This window comes from Durio zibethinus, chromosome 23, assembly GCF_047325235.1.
Source record: "Durio zibethinus cultivar Kanyao isolate XHJ-2024 chromosome 23, ASM4732523v1, whole genome shotgun sequence".
Lineage (NCBI taxonomy): Eukaryota > Viridiplantae > Streptophyta > Magnoliopsida > Malvales > Malvaceae > Durio > Durio zibethinus.
The window spans coordinates 12,436,117-12,449,940 of NC_143184.1; the positions used below are offsets into that span (position 1 = coordinate 12,436,117).

Genomic DNA, 13,824 nt, shown 5'->3' on the forward strand with positions numbered 1-13,824 from the left:
GTGCCACTAGTAAAAGCACATGGCCAAAAGCTACTAGTTTTCCTTAATAAAGTGCAAGGCTAATATTAACAAATTAGGAATTTTTTTCCATAATAAATATTAGACTTTTCATTATGGCATTTCAATGTAAACCCTCCTACTTTACTTTTTTTTTCCTCGTTCATCCCCTCATTCTGGCACCTTTCAATAAACCAAAATTTGCTTGGTGACTTGGAAAAGAATCTATGTTTCAACTCATTGCTTCTTTTCAAGTAATTGTTTGAACCAATAGGCAGACATCTTGGTGGGGTACCTCCGCAGATCGCTGTAGTCAACATAAACAATGCCAAACCTTGAAGTATATCCTGATTGCTATTCGAAGTTATCGAGCAATGACCAGGCAAAATACCCTGTTACATTTGCTCCTTCATCAATGGCTTTCTTCAACTGAGTCAAGTAATCCTTGAAAATTTTTATCCTTGTAGTGCTCGCCTTCAATCCATTTGGGAGAGTTGCATTTCCTGAATCAGCCATACCTGTCACCATTTTTTCAACAATAATTAGTTCATTTTGAAATACATTAAAAGAAGTACTGTTGCACTTGCATAACTTTTTTTTTTTTTTTTTTTTTTTTTTTTTACAAATGAAGTTGCAGCCTAAAAATAGAGAAAAGGATCGGAAATTAGTGAAAAGGGTCGTAGATATTGGGATTTTAATTTTAGAGTCTACACATGCTAAAAGCTAATTTTTAAAAATAATTAAAGAAATCAATTGAGTTAAATACTAGGTTCTATTACACACACACACATATATATATATATATAAATATATATATATACATACCATTTTCGCATACCGCTCTTTTGCATAGGCCACAGCTTTGTACATACCCCAAGGTATTTGCCCGCAAATTTTTAGAAATGCATATTTACTTTAAATTTTACAGATTTTTTAAAGATAATTTTCACATTGATATTCATATCAAGATCCATTACAGATTTGGAAGGTTAAAAGCATATTAGGAAAATACTTGTGAGAATTATGGCTCAAATCAGATGGGAAATAAGAAACAAAGCAATCCTTAATTTAAAGTTTAAACTCTGATACGGGCATACTTTCCTCTCAATGCTTACCAGAAGTGTAAATATTTCATGAACACGGCACATGGCTAAGACAAATTCTGATGCAGTGCAAAACTCGGGAAATGCAGACAAGGAAAAATGTTTTGGTTAAAATTTTGATGATAATTACTCTATATTGACAAAAACCAATTTTGTAGGTTTGCTATGATATATACTAAGCTGAAGCACACTTGCGAGTTGTGATTCATAATCATATTGAAATTACCCTTGGACCAATTTGCACTCCATTCTTTGCATCTACAAATTCTGAACACAACTTGAAACACTGGCTTCAGAAAAAAAAGAACAACATTAACTAAAATTTGTTCACAAGTTATGATAGGACTTACTGGCGAAGCCTGCGTTCCAATCTGCCAGGTAGCGTGTGACGTATGGTTTATATTGTTTAGGATCATACATATAGTTAGTAGTATATTGGTTGATGCCCACATAATCCATTGAGCCATTCACCATCTTAACCTGTTCCTCAGTAAACTTTGGCAGTCTTTCCCCAACTATTTCTTGCATTGCTCTTGGGTATTCACCATACCGAATAGGATGCAGAAACCTATCCAATAAAACTTACATCTTACGAAAGTGGCGATACATTTCAATTTTGTTTAACACATGCTAACTGCCTTGGATGGAGAGACATACCAGCCAGCATGGAAATCTCTAGCTCTTTGAGGCAGCTGCATAGTTATCAGCCTTTGATTTTGTAAGAGGTTCATACCATTTAAAATCCAAGAGAATTCCAATTCTCCCTTTCTGTTTTTCCTGAAGATACATGTAAGTTCTGACTTCATATCAGTCTATAGGCGTCCAATTATCTTATTAGTTTAAACAGTGGAGAGATGAAAAAACCGGGTATTTCTCACGATATCTTTTCACTGCTGCAGCATGGGATAACGTCAAATTATGGCCAACAATATAAGGCTCAGTTGTAGAGTTTCCAGCTGTACAATTTCCAAATTCCTTGGAACACCTTGATGGAGGATTGATGCCATTGTTAAAGCCGAACGCAGCCTTAATCCTTGGTTAATTAAATGTAAACTAGTTCTTGACTTTTTCACCAAATGTTTTGAAGCAAAGTCTGCATAATTGGCATAATCCTCCCTGAAAATTTTGAATCATAAATTAAATGCTTATCACTTAGACAAAATTTTCAAGATTACACGACTACAAGGTTACGTTTTTTTTTTTTGAGAGACTGAGAGAACGACTACAAGGTTACCTCAATTAGTTAACATAATAAATATTTACTTCATCCAAATGCAATAACTACAAGTCTCACTTCCACTAAAACGTTTCCAGTTAGATTCAACTCAGTTTTTCTTTGAATAAATTTCCATGGCAACTTGGAAAGGGCAAAATTTTCGCACCTGAGAGAAAAAATGTTCATATGGAAGTAACATACTTTATGAAAACCTCTAGAAAAAAAAAATGTTCATAAAGAAACAATTTTACAGTGAACATTCAACCTAGAATCAATTTATAATAGATAAAAGGTTCTTGTTATATTTATATGCTCAAGTTACCTAATTTAAGATTAAGAGACATGGATTTTTTTTTTATCTCTTTTCTAATATTTCTCCTCACGTGTAAGAACAATAAACCTATCACCGAATATGAGCTTCACGTGTAGGCATAACAAACCTATCATGGAGGAGACAGCAAATTATGGTCGCGTCTACTTTGATACCTTGTTAAATTTTGGATGGGCATCCAACCTAAAATATGGTGGTCATGAATATATAAGAATCACTTTACCTATTACCAACTAATTTTAGTTTAAATGGTCATCTAATTAGCATGATATCAGAGTGTACACCGTGCCCCATTCGGCATCACCTCTGTGATAAGATTTGTTATGCTTACAATGCAAAATTCACACTGTATGATTGGTTCATCATGTCTACATTTGAGGTTAATGTCACGTTAGAGGTTCAGTTTCCTATACATACACATGAGGAGTATTAAATTATGTGTTTAATTTATTATTTGATTTTACTTTCACTGTTATGATTAGATTGGAGGCTTTTAGCCCAACAAATTATATCAAAGTTGTGATGTTTCCCAACAAGATGAATCCAACATTTCATTTGTTGAGAGTCCCTCAAATTCTCTTGAAAATATTTCAATGAGAAAATTTCTTACTAGTCATAGGCTTTCTTCATTTTCTGTCATTTTGGAAAATACAGGGAAAACTTGCTGTAAAAGTGACTTCCATTGAAGGGACAATAATAACCAGACCAGGCTTATGTCAGGATTGTGCTAATTATTGCAGAAGAAATTAAAATTTTCTTTCAGGCAATGGCATTAATTCCATTTATCTTTGTTAACTAAGTAGTTGATCAACCTATTGTAATAAGCAACTCCCTACCAATTTACTCTTCCAACTCCCTCTACCAGAAAAAAAAAATCAAAGGATTAACTCAAACATTAATAAATTAAAAAAAAATCAACTGAATCATTAATTATTGCAATACCAGGAAAGATCCTGGGCAATGAAATAGAAAATCTTTATGCATCAAATTTGAACTTTGCCAGTATATCTACATCTTCCTGTAGAAATGGTGAGACAAAAATCAACAGCAACGCAAATGTTAATATTTAATTAGATCATATCATATTTTATTTATTACTAATTATTACGTTATACTGTTAAAGGAAAACGGGTGAAACAAAATTTCAAGGGGACCTTTACCTTGTAATAGTGATACTGATCAACGGCCATATCAGCAGTATTATAATTAGCAATGTGGTCTATTCCAACAAAAAATCCAAAACACAAATAAGAACACAAATCAAAAATTTTGGATTATTTTAGAAATGTGTACTGATAATAGACCTCAAATAAAAATTAAATTTGGACTATAGTTGTGTTACCGAAAATGATAGAGTTACTTCACAAAAACATTAATGATAGGCCTCCTACCATCCTTATTAGCTATTCCTTCAATTTGACATGCAGACGTAGCAGTTCCAAGTACAAACCCTTTTAGGAAGCTCCCACCGCTAAGATCTCCGGTGTCCAGGCCGGCACCGGCCTTGCCAGTGCATCTTATTACACTGAGCAGTTGCATTTGCAATGCGGATGATAAAAATAAATGCATAACATAACAGAGATGGCTTCATCATTGTATCCTAGAGTGGGCGAATGAAAAGAATAGTGATGGATAAATACTAGAATGAGTAATGGTATGGTGTACATTTATAGATAGGATATTATTGGAGTCTATTTAAAAGTAGTATTGGAATCATCTGTATGGGGGACCGTATTTACTTGGTTGAAATGACTTGCATGCCATGGCATGAACTTGAAATGGATTCTGTTAAGTGACTAGAAGTTAAATATTTGATTTCCTTAAAAAATGGGTAAATTTAATTCAGTCCTTCAATTTTGATTTCAATTTAAAATCAATTCATTAATTTGAGAAATGGATATATTGTTTCAAAATTATAAACGTTGTTAATAGAATTTGAAAAATTATGTAATTGGCCAAGCATGGAAGCTATACATGGCACCCTATGGTGCTTCTTCCTCCTTCCTCATCAATACCCGAACTCAAAATCCATGATTTTTCAGTAACACCTCACAGATTTTAGTTTCCAAATTTCTTTAATCACTTCAAACTACATCTTTGAAGATTCAAATGTATAAACTAATCACATTTGTTAAGTTAATCGAATTGTGAGTTTAGAATTAGTAGTTTATTTGAAGTCAAAAGCAGGGAAAAGTTCTTCAAACTTTGGAGTAGATGTTTTATACTTAAAAAATTAAAACTAAATTCATCAAATTCATCTGCATTGGTAAGTTAAAACTTAACCTAATCTAATTTGGGGATTTCAATCTCTAGTTGCAAGAAAATTTTTTTTCTAACCTCACAATGGGAATTGTTTCATTGCAAAAAATATACTATTTACATTCTTTAAACAAAAATTTTTTTGTTGTAACAACTATTGATGTCGAGTCTAGAGCTACATGACTTGGTGATCTATTTCAACTCCAATATGAAAGTGATAGAGAATGTTGATTTCAATAAGTACTCCTTCTTGGAGTTGACCAATGACATGTTTAAAGCTACCACAGATGATTTCAACACTGGCATGGAAATGACATTAGGGATTTAAGGACCGCATGCAAAATCAAAAGAATTTTGGAGTTGATCAGAACTGATGCTGATGTAATGCAGTTGTTCCAAATGCATGAAGGTTTAAAGAAACCCACTTTTTACATGGAAATTACTCATGCAATTCCTCTTCAAACAATGTTCAAGTCAATCACTAAAGGTAGCTTTTCTGCCATACCTCCTTATAAAATTAGTTATTCTGATGATACTGTTGATAAGTTAGGATCTGCATAAGCTAATGGGAATGATAATGGTAGGGGGAATGATAGGATGGACAATAGGAATTCAAAAGTCCATATAGGTGCTAGTAGTTCACACATTGCTAGATTTGATTATGACAATATAATGACTAAAAGTGAATTTAATAGTGAACTTGAAGCTAACTGGTGAGGAAGAATAATATGATTTTACTAGTGATGATGTTGAAACATCGGCTCGCATAATGAACAAAGTAAATCAGACGGAAATGACAATTTAACTTTAAAAAATCTAAACTTATGAAGAAAATTGAGCTCACATTATACCCTGAACGTTCCTAAAATGAATCTATAATCTAATCCTAGATCAGACAACAATTCGAAGATTGTAACATTTGAAACATGTGGGGGAGCCAATAGCTATAGGAAAGGAATCTCATTTCAACATTAGATTTAATGATTAGTGCATGATTTGTTTTCATAGAGCATAATTCAATCCTCTTCTTTCAAATAAAAAATCGAAAAATAAGATTAGACCCAAAAGATGGCATTTGGCTGCAGTTAAATCACTAAAAAACGGTTAACCTCAACTGAATTTACATGTTATATGTCATGTTATTCCTTTCAACCGAATTAACTAACAGACTTTACTTATGATTTCTTATTCTCCTTTTTCTTTTGCTTTTATGTCACATCAAGTTTTAAGTGACTTTAGATCCCTTTAAGAAAGATAAAGTTACATTAATTTTTTTTAAAAAAATTATCAAATATATTGACAATAAAAATTTTAATTTCATAAGCGAGATTAAAATGATGATATATATCTCTTATATATTTAAAAAATTTTAATTTTAAAAAAATAAAATATGTATTATCTTCTTAACTCTGCATATGGTGTTAAAAAACTACATTATCATTGTATCAAATAATTTTTATAATTTTTTTTATATTGCCAGTGTTTTTTATTACTGAATCATATTTAATGTCATACGACAAATCTCATATTCCAAAGGCCAACATTGCTATTTTAGCTGGAAATAACTTAGCTTGAATATTTGTGAATGTTTGATGTTGTTGAGAAAAATTATTATGAAAAATTAAAAAGTTTAAAAAAGACATGATGTTACAAAAAAAAAAAATTATTTTTATCAAATATAAATAATTGAGTATTTGATCATTTTGCCTTCAAATCATAAATTACAAATTGTAATTGCGTCTGAATCTTCAAATTAATATTTGCAATTGACTCACTTTTAACCATCAAAAAATATTTTTAACACAAACTATACTGTATTTAACTTTGCCTTTGTGTTTAAAAGTTATGTTTTGAAACCCAAAGGCAATGCCAATTGAGGCCTAAATAAATTATACCGTCAAGTGGCAAGGCCTAAAAAGACTTTTTCTTAATAAAAGAGGTCGTAACAAGGTATAAAAAACTATTAAAACTTGAACCAAAACTTAAACATCAAACCTATTAGAAGTCACCTCTAAAAGGTGACTACATGAACTACCTCAGAAGCTAATTACAATCCATAAAAGCAGAACTCTACTTTCATGAATGTCCCACGCTGGCTATCATTCATTCCAAATAAAGGTGACTACACGAACCACCTCAAAACTAATTATAATCCATAAAAGCAGCAAAACTCTACTTTAATGAATGTCCCATGCTGGTCAATATCATCGATTCATACCAAATTGAGGAAATGAATCAGACAACTTTAAATATTGAAATGCAATGCCTACCAGTTTCAGTAGCAGAACATAAGCAAGAACTCTCTTTGGGAGCTCGTTTACTTAGGACGAGGGACAACTTATTCTTTGCAAGTATTCTGGCATCATTTTCACCTATAAGAATCTATAAGAACACATAAAAGAAGACTACGACTAGGGATCAAACATTATCTTCAGTTGATTATTTAAGAATTTATATTCCATAGCAATATACAAGCACATTATCTCGACCAGCAATGAAGCACAAAAGTTACTTAACATAGCTATACTTAGTGAGATTGCATTTCTGAAGGATCTATCAGACCTTCTAATACAACAAGCTGATCCAGCAGGGCAAGCTTCTCATCTTCAAGTGCTTTGACCTCATCTTCAACTTCTTTCAGCTCTTTACCCAATGCAAAGCTTTCTTCCTCCAGTAGCAAATACTTCCTTCTCAGTGCCCTGTACTCATTTCCAGATGTAGTAGAGTCTGGCAATGAATCTGAATTTGATCTCTCAGGTTGCTGCAATATTGGAGAGATTTCATTCTTCAAGTTCCTTTTGGAAGTCTTTTGCCCTGTTCTTGATGGGAGAGATCCCTGTACCTGCTGAGCCCCTTTAATGTCATTCCTTTCTAATGGAAACAATGGTGCTTTATTAGCCGAGCTTTTCTTTTTCCATAGCTTAGGATTCAAATCTTCCTCTGATGGTGGCACCCTTGGATCTTGCATTCCTCGCTGCTGAAAACAACATGATTGTTAAAGAAAAGTGCGTATAAGTTCTTTCCTTATAACTAAAGAGAATTATTTTCAGGAGAATAACTTAAAAGATGATAAAAACATGACTTTGGCATTCATAAATTGAAACCAATCTATGCTATCAAAAAACAAATTTAAAGACATGTATTAGAGAGACATGGAGCATAACATGCATATAGGCCTGACAAATGCTTAGTAAAGTATCAAACCTCTAAAAGCTTACAGGAATCATACGACTATAAGTTTATGCCGTATTCCTATGATTATCCAACTCATCTCTGAATCCGAGTTCAACTTTAACCCGGGGTGAATAGAAGCCATTTGCAAGATGAAAAGCTACTCTATCCTATCCTATATCCTATCTACCCAGAATACAGGGTAGGATAAAGGGTATATTATCTCATCCTCCTCCTAAATGACCCCATTCTTTTTAGGCCTAAGGGGGATTCAACAATGTTGAATCTTGATGGATGTTTCAAATTAATAGCATTGTCCCCAGCGGGGCATTGGAACAGTTAGAAATAAGCATCAGGTTCAAATATTGGGGAAACTAGTTGAGGTTTAACAGGTAGGAGATGGCCGAATCCAACCAACTTTCACATGAACTAGAAAACACTGTTAATGAACCATTCCTTGATTGATCCCAATACCAAAATAACACAAAAATCCCAGAAATCTATTATCAATCGAAATCATCCAATAATAATCCAGCCAAAATACGCCTGCAAAGCCCGATTTCAAAACTCCTCCATGGCAAAGAATAAAACTTAACCACCCGATTTTCATTATCCAGCATCTTTTAGAACAAAATACCCCCCCCCCCGGTAATTTCAGATTCAAGTTCCGTAGGAATAGAAATTAACAAAATTATACCAAAATTGGTTTGCTAATACAAAAATTAATCTCTTAAAAAAAGACTAAGAAAAGTTAATTATGCCCTAACTTCTCAGCTGCAACAGCATATACTGCAGGAACATGTACAACCCATGAATTTAAATAAGGTTTTCACCATAAAGAAACCATGATTTAACATAGAAATTCATCAAACAATGATAATGAGAGAAATTTTACCTTGGAAAACTGCAGATCAAATTTGGGTTCGTGGGGCTTGCTGGGATTTGGTTATTAATCAAAAGAATGGGAATTCGGAAAGTTTTGAAATTGAGTATTTATTTATTTGGGGTAAGGAAAAAGAAAGAGGAAAGTTATATAAAGGAGATTTGAGTACGGATCCGTAAAACCTTGTATTAGCAGAATGTTCATTCCTCAATCCGTGTTTGGAGATGTTCTGTATCCATTAGTTGGGGCTTTTCTTTTACAAATTTACCCCCTTAGGTTGACTCAGAGTCTCTGACTCTGCGAGCTCTAATGGCTGTTATGAGACTTCTAAACGAACGAGAAATTGAGCTGGTTGTCTGATTTTCGGAGAAATTTATCATCCCTTTTAATTATTTTATAAAAAATATATATAATACTAGCTATATAACAAGAAATAGAATCTTCACCACAAACAATTCTCTTGAAGTTCAAACCAAGCAAATTCTTCACTTCACGCCTTGCAGTTTCACGCTCCCCTTCGGTATCGTGTCCTACCAATCCGGATTATATATTGTATGAGAAATTATTTTTTTCACTGTAAATGAAATTTTTTTAATTTACAAATGAGCTAAATAAAATGATACATATTTATTAAAATACATTAAAAAATAATAAAATTATTAAAAAATAAAATATGTGTTAATCTCTTAATCTCACTTATGAAATAAAAAAATTATAAAAACAAGTTAATCTATACAAAACTACCTCATATTCTATATAAAATTATTTTCTTAAGATAATTAAAATATATATATTTTTAAAAATTTAAAGCATTTGAAGAAAAGAGACTCGTGCTAATAAATGCAGAAAAAGGATTAGGACAGATAATACCTACTACGCTCCAATCTAGAAATTTCTTCAACACGATGTTGTGATCCCTCCAAAAATATGGCCTTGAAATATTGGGAGGTAGGGTTAACGCCTTGATTGTCTCATTTTCTTGCAGATCTTTTGCAATAATAATTAAGTGCTCCATGTGTATGTTGTTGTGGAATTTGGCTCTTTTAGCTTCATCTTCATCAATCGCATTTCCCACTAATTTCAATGGATAGCATACGAAGCTGATGCAAGTTTTCTAAATCCCCAAGACTAAGTTGCTTTGGGTCATTGCAATCAGCTCTCACTGTTATCCCCTCCACGATCCTAAGGGAAGTCAATCTCCCGATCCATTTAGGGTAACACTTTAGACTAAAGCAGCCTACACAAGAAAAATTCTTCAACTTGGACAAGTTCCCTATGCCATTCAGTAGTTTCTCAAGGTTACAAGAATGCATAAGACTCAACATCTCCAAATTACGTAATTCACTCACCGTTTCAGGCAATCTTTTTATTTGCCTACAAAAAGACAAGTTCCGGTGCCTCAAATGCATCAGTTTCCCAATTTCTTTTGGGATTTCGACTTTGACAAAATCACCAAATGACAAGTGAATCTTCAATACCCTCGGACGTTTTGAACAATTGATTAAGTTAAGCAAGGCTTCTTTAGTCAATAGTGCATCATCGGCACTTATCCAGATAAGGCTTCGCAACTTTTTGTTCCGTTGATGGACATAGGAAAATGATTTGATGGTCTTGGAAATCTCAACGTCAAAAGGCGAGCTTTCTTGGTGGATATATTCAGCATCCATTTTTCAACCTTATTAAACTCCACCATTACATATTCATCTTTTGTCAAAAATTGAAGGAAGTCATGCACAATATCATGCATCTTAACATGAAATTATACTACCGGTTACAGCTTTCAAAAAATCTTGAACAAAGGATCGAGTTACTAAGCATTTAAAACACCTTTCACCCATTAATTCCTCTGAATTTTCATCATTAGAGTTTAAATAACCATGTGTGCTCGAAAGTTGAATCAGTGAAAATGTAGATATATCAACATTTTTTGGGAAAATGGCACAATATAGGAGGCATTGTTTTATAGGGAAAGGTAAATCATAGTAACTTAAAAGCAGAGGTGTAAAGACATATTCCCGCGCCAAACTCATCTTCCATATGTCACTGTGTAACACATTTTTCCACTCTTCTCTAGTTTCTTTCTCTTGCAAGAGCCCTCCTAGAGTTTTTGCAACAAGTGGCAACCCTTTGCTCTTCTTTGCTATTTCCCTCCCAACGTCCTCTAAATTTTCAAATTCTTCTCTGTCCCTTCCATGGAATGCTACTTCACTAAGTATTCTCCAACATTCCTCGTCAAGCAACATTTCAAGTTGCAAGATCGAAGAGGATTTCATCTTTTTTGCAACAGATTCTTTACGAGTTGTCACCAAAATCCTACTTCCATGCATGCCATGTTTAAAAGTGGCTTCAATTGGTCCCCAATCCTCATCATGCTCAGTCCCCACATCGTCTAAAACAAGAAGAAATTTTTTGTTTTCAATTTTGTTTTGAATTTTACTGGGAAATTAAGCTTTGCAATGAAGCTGAATCAGGGAGGCTAATGTCATGTTTTTCAAGAGCAGCAAGGATGTCTCTTGCAACTTTGATATGATCCAAAGCATTTGACACAAACCCAAATTCTTTCATGAAAATGAGCTTGAACATCATTGTCATTGTAAACTAATTGAGCAAGAGCTGTTTTTCCAATCCCTCCCATCCCTACAACAGAGATGGTTTGAATGTCATTCGCTTCACTAGTCTCAGACAACAAAAGTCCTGTTGTCTTTTCTTTATCCTTATCTCGTTCATGTAATTTTGAAACATCAACAAAAGACACATTTTCTCTTGATCTAGGCTGTTTTATTTCTCTACTTCCCGGCTGGTATCTGTCTTTTTATCTAGCAATCTGATCTAGTTCTTCTATAATTTCCTTTATTCTCGTAGCAGCGCGACGTCTCCTAAAAACTTGACCAAATGGAAAATTTGGGATCAGGGAAGTTATCTTTCTCTTTGATGAAGAAGCATTAATCTTGGATTTGAGGATTCTAGTGTTCCACTCATCCAATTCATCTTCCATGTCATAGGATACATCTTTGAGCCTCTCCAAGCAATGCTTGATTCCTTCGCTCTGCATCTGCTTTACCTCGGCATCTTTAAGCACAGCTTGGATGGCCTTGAAGTTATTTTCAAGGTTTTGGACTTCTCTCTCAACTCCAGTCAGCAACCTCAACTCCTGTTGAGCATTCTCAAAGACGAAGTTCGTGAGCTCTTGCAGCACTGCAGAAACAATAGCTTCAGTCGTTCTTTAAAGGAGAGCAGTTGGATTGGTTAAGGTGTTTTGAAATGGAAAGAAATGATTACTTTTTGTTAATAAAAGGATTGGATGGGAATAAATGAATTGTTGGAAGTTTGGTCGCTTTGGTACCAAGTGTATTCAACACAATGCATGGACTCAGTAAAATAATCCTGCTGCCAATAGGTTATAATCCTTGGCCCATTCGATCTTATCCTTGGTCCCACCGGCTCTTGCCTCTAATATAGGTTTAGTAAATTTAAAGAGGTATGGTAATATAATAAAAAATAACCTTTAAAATTTTAATAAAAATTATAAATAGATTTAACAAAAAAATTATTTTATATATAATGAGTGAAATAAATTCTAATATAATAATTTTTAATTTTTGTATTTTATATGTATTAACCACAAAAAATATATATAAAAATGCATCAATTAATAATTCTATCAATAAAAATTGATGCTTCTCAAACTAATAAATAAAGTGATATTGATGAGAATATTTCACTTACAATATTTATAATATAATTTATTAATTATAATTTAAAATTATGTAAAATTCATTAAAATTTTATATAAATCTTGTATTTATAAATGATAAATCTTTATATAATTTTTATTATAATTAAATAATTATAATATTATAATAAAAAATAATAAATGGTATACTCCCCACCAGTTAGATTCTTAATTGCAGCAGGGAAATTAAAAATGTCATTATAAAATTAAGTGTGCAGAAAAAACATGGGAAACTTTCTCTAGTGGACGTAGAAATTTGGTGGTAACTCGTGTAGAATTTTGAATAAGTCTGGATGTGCTTTTGAATAAGTCTAGATATGCTTTTCATTGACTGCCTGGAAACCGCCTCGCATGGGACTACTTCTAGACAGTTAGGGTAGCTTGTAATTGTACCTACGGTTGACTTGTCAGTGTTGAACTTGCAAACGAACCTTGAAATTGTATTATATTTAAGAAAATTCTATTTAAACCCAAAAAATATTTTTTTTTTAACATTCTATTATTAAGTATACCTCACATCTCAAATATAATTCTTTATTTCTTCTAAATACACACATCCTAACAACACATTTTTCGTTCACATCCTTTCCCTTCTTTTCTTCATTCTCTCACTCTCAATTTAAATTCAATTCAAATTTAAACCTAAAATCATCACCTTTGTCAATTGTTAGCTAAAACCTTTGCTAACTATAGATGCTCACCCCATGGGACTAAACTTTTAAAGTTACCTTTCATATTCACTCAAAGATTTCATCATGTTCTCACCTAAAAACTAAAAACTAAACTCAATAACTTTTTTTATTTCATTTTAAAAAACTAAGCTTTGAAAGTTCCCTTTCAAATTCACTCAAAAGACTTTATTTACTATATTCATACCTAAAAACACAAACTAAACTCAATAAAAATTCCTTTTTTTTTTGTTTTATTACGAATGAAAGTTAATGTTCATATAAAAAAAACAGAAATATTCTTGTTTTTGTCTAAACAAATTATTACTAATGCTAGTAGCTTACCTTCCCATGAATTTACCAAAAATAAAATGTCAAACTCCAATATAGACAAAGACAAACACACTAAAACATTTATTTTTTACTTGCAATTTGTCAATTAATCACCATTTCGGAAAAAAAA

General features: G+C 32.6%; 4 protein-coding genes and 1 pseudogene across 5 annotated transcripts; all 5 read right to left on the reverse strand.

Annotated features, from left to right (window-relative positions):
• Positions 1 to 173: 173 nt before the first annotated feature.
• Positions 174 to 4,186, reverse strand: LOC111313201 (beta-glucosidase 43-like; annotated as a pseudogene).
• Positions 4,187 to 7,318: 3,132 nt separating this feature from the next.
• LOC111314653 (uncharacterized) lies at positions 7,319 to 9,114 on the reverse strand. 2 transcript variants are annotated; one of them, XM_022916223.2, is made up of 2 exons: positions 8,973 to 9,114; positions 7,319 to 7,883 (listed from the first exon to the last, which is right to left on the reverse strand). In XM_022916223.2, the coding sequence occupies exon 2, from the start codon at positions 7,872 to 7,874 to the stop codon at positions 7,434 to 7,436; it is 441 nt and encodes a 146-aa protein (XP_022771958.2). In that variant the 5' UTR covers positions 7,875 to 7,883; positions 8,973 to 9,114; the 3' UTR covers positions 7,319 to 7,433. The 2 variants fall into 2 exon arrangements, with proteins under 2 accessions (XP_022771958.2, XP_022771959.2); XM_022916224.2 differs by having other exon boundaries at positions 7,319 to 7,880; positions 8,973 to 9,112.
• A 904-nt stretch (positions 9,115 to 10,018) lies between these two features.
• Positions 10,019 to 10,627, reverse strand: LOC149512219 (disease resistance RPP13-like protein 4). Its single transcript, XM_089752217.1, has one exon. It carries the CDS (start codon positions 10,625 to 10,627, stop codon positions 10,019 to 10,021), a length of 609 nt encoding a protein of 202 aa, XP_089608343.1.
• An 81-nt stretch (positions 10,628 to 10,708) lies between these two features.
• On the reverse strand, positions 10,709 to 11,595 carry LOC111313202 (disease resistance protein RGA2-like). Its single transcript, XM_089752218.1, has 2 exons — positions 11,481 to 11,595; positions 10,709 to 11,349 (listed from the first exon to the last, which is right to left on the reverse strand). The coding sequence occupies exons 1-2, from the start codon at positions 11,593 to 11,595 to the stop codon at positions 10,709 to 10,711; spliced, it is 756 nt and encodes a 251-aa protein (XP_089608344.1).
• A 177-nt stretch (positions 11,596 to 11,772) lies between these two features.
• LOC149512220 (putative disease resistance protein RXW24L) lies at positions 11,773 to 13,428 on the reverse strand. Its single transcript, XM_089752219.1, has 2 exons — positions 13,422 to 13,428; positions 11,773 to 12,155 (listed from the first exon to the last, which is right to left on the reverse strand). Exons 1-2 carry the CDS (start codon positions 13,426 to 13,428, stop codon positions 11,773 to 11,775), a joined length of 390 nt encoding a protein of 129 aa, XP_089608345.1.
• Positions 13,429 to 13,824: the final 396 nt, after the last annotated feature.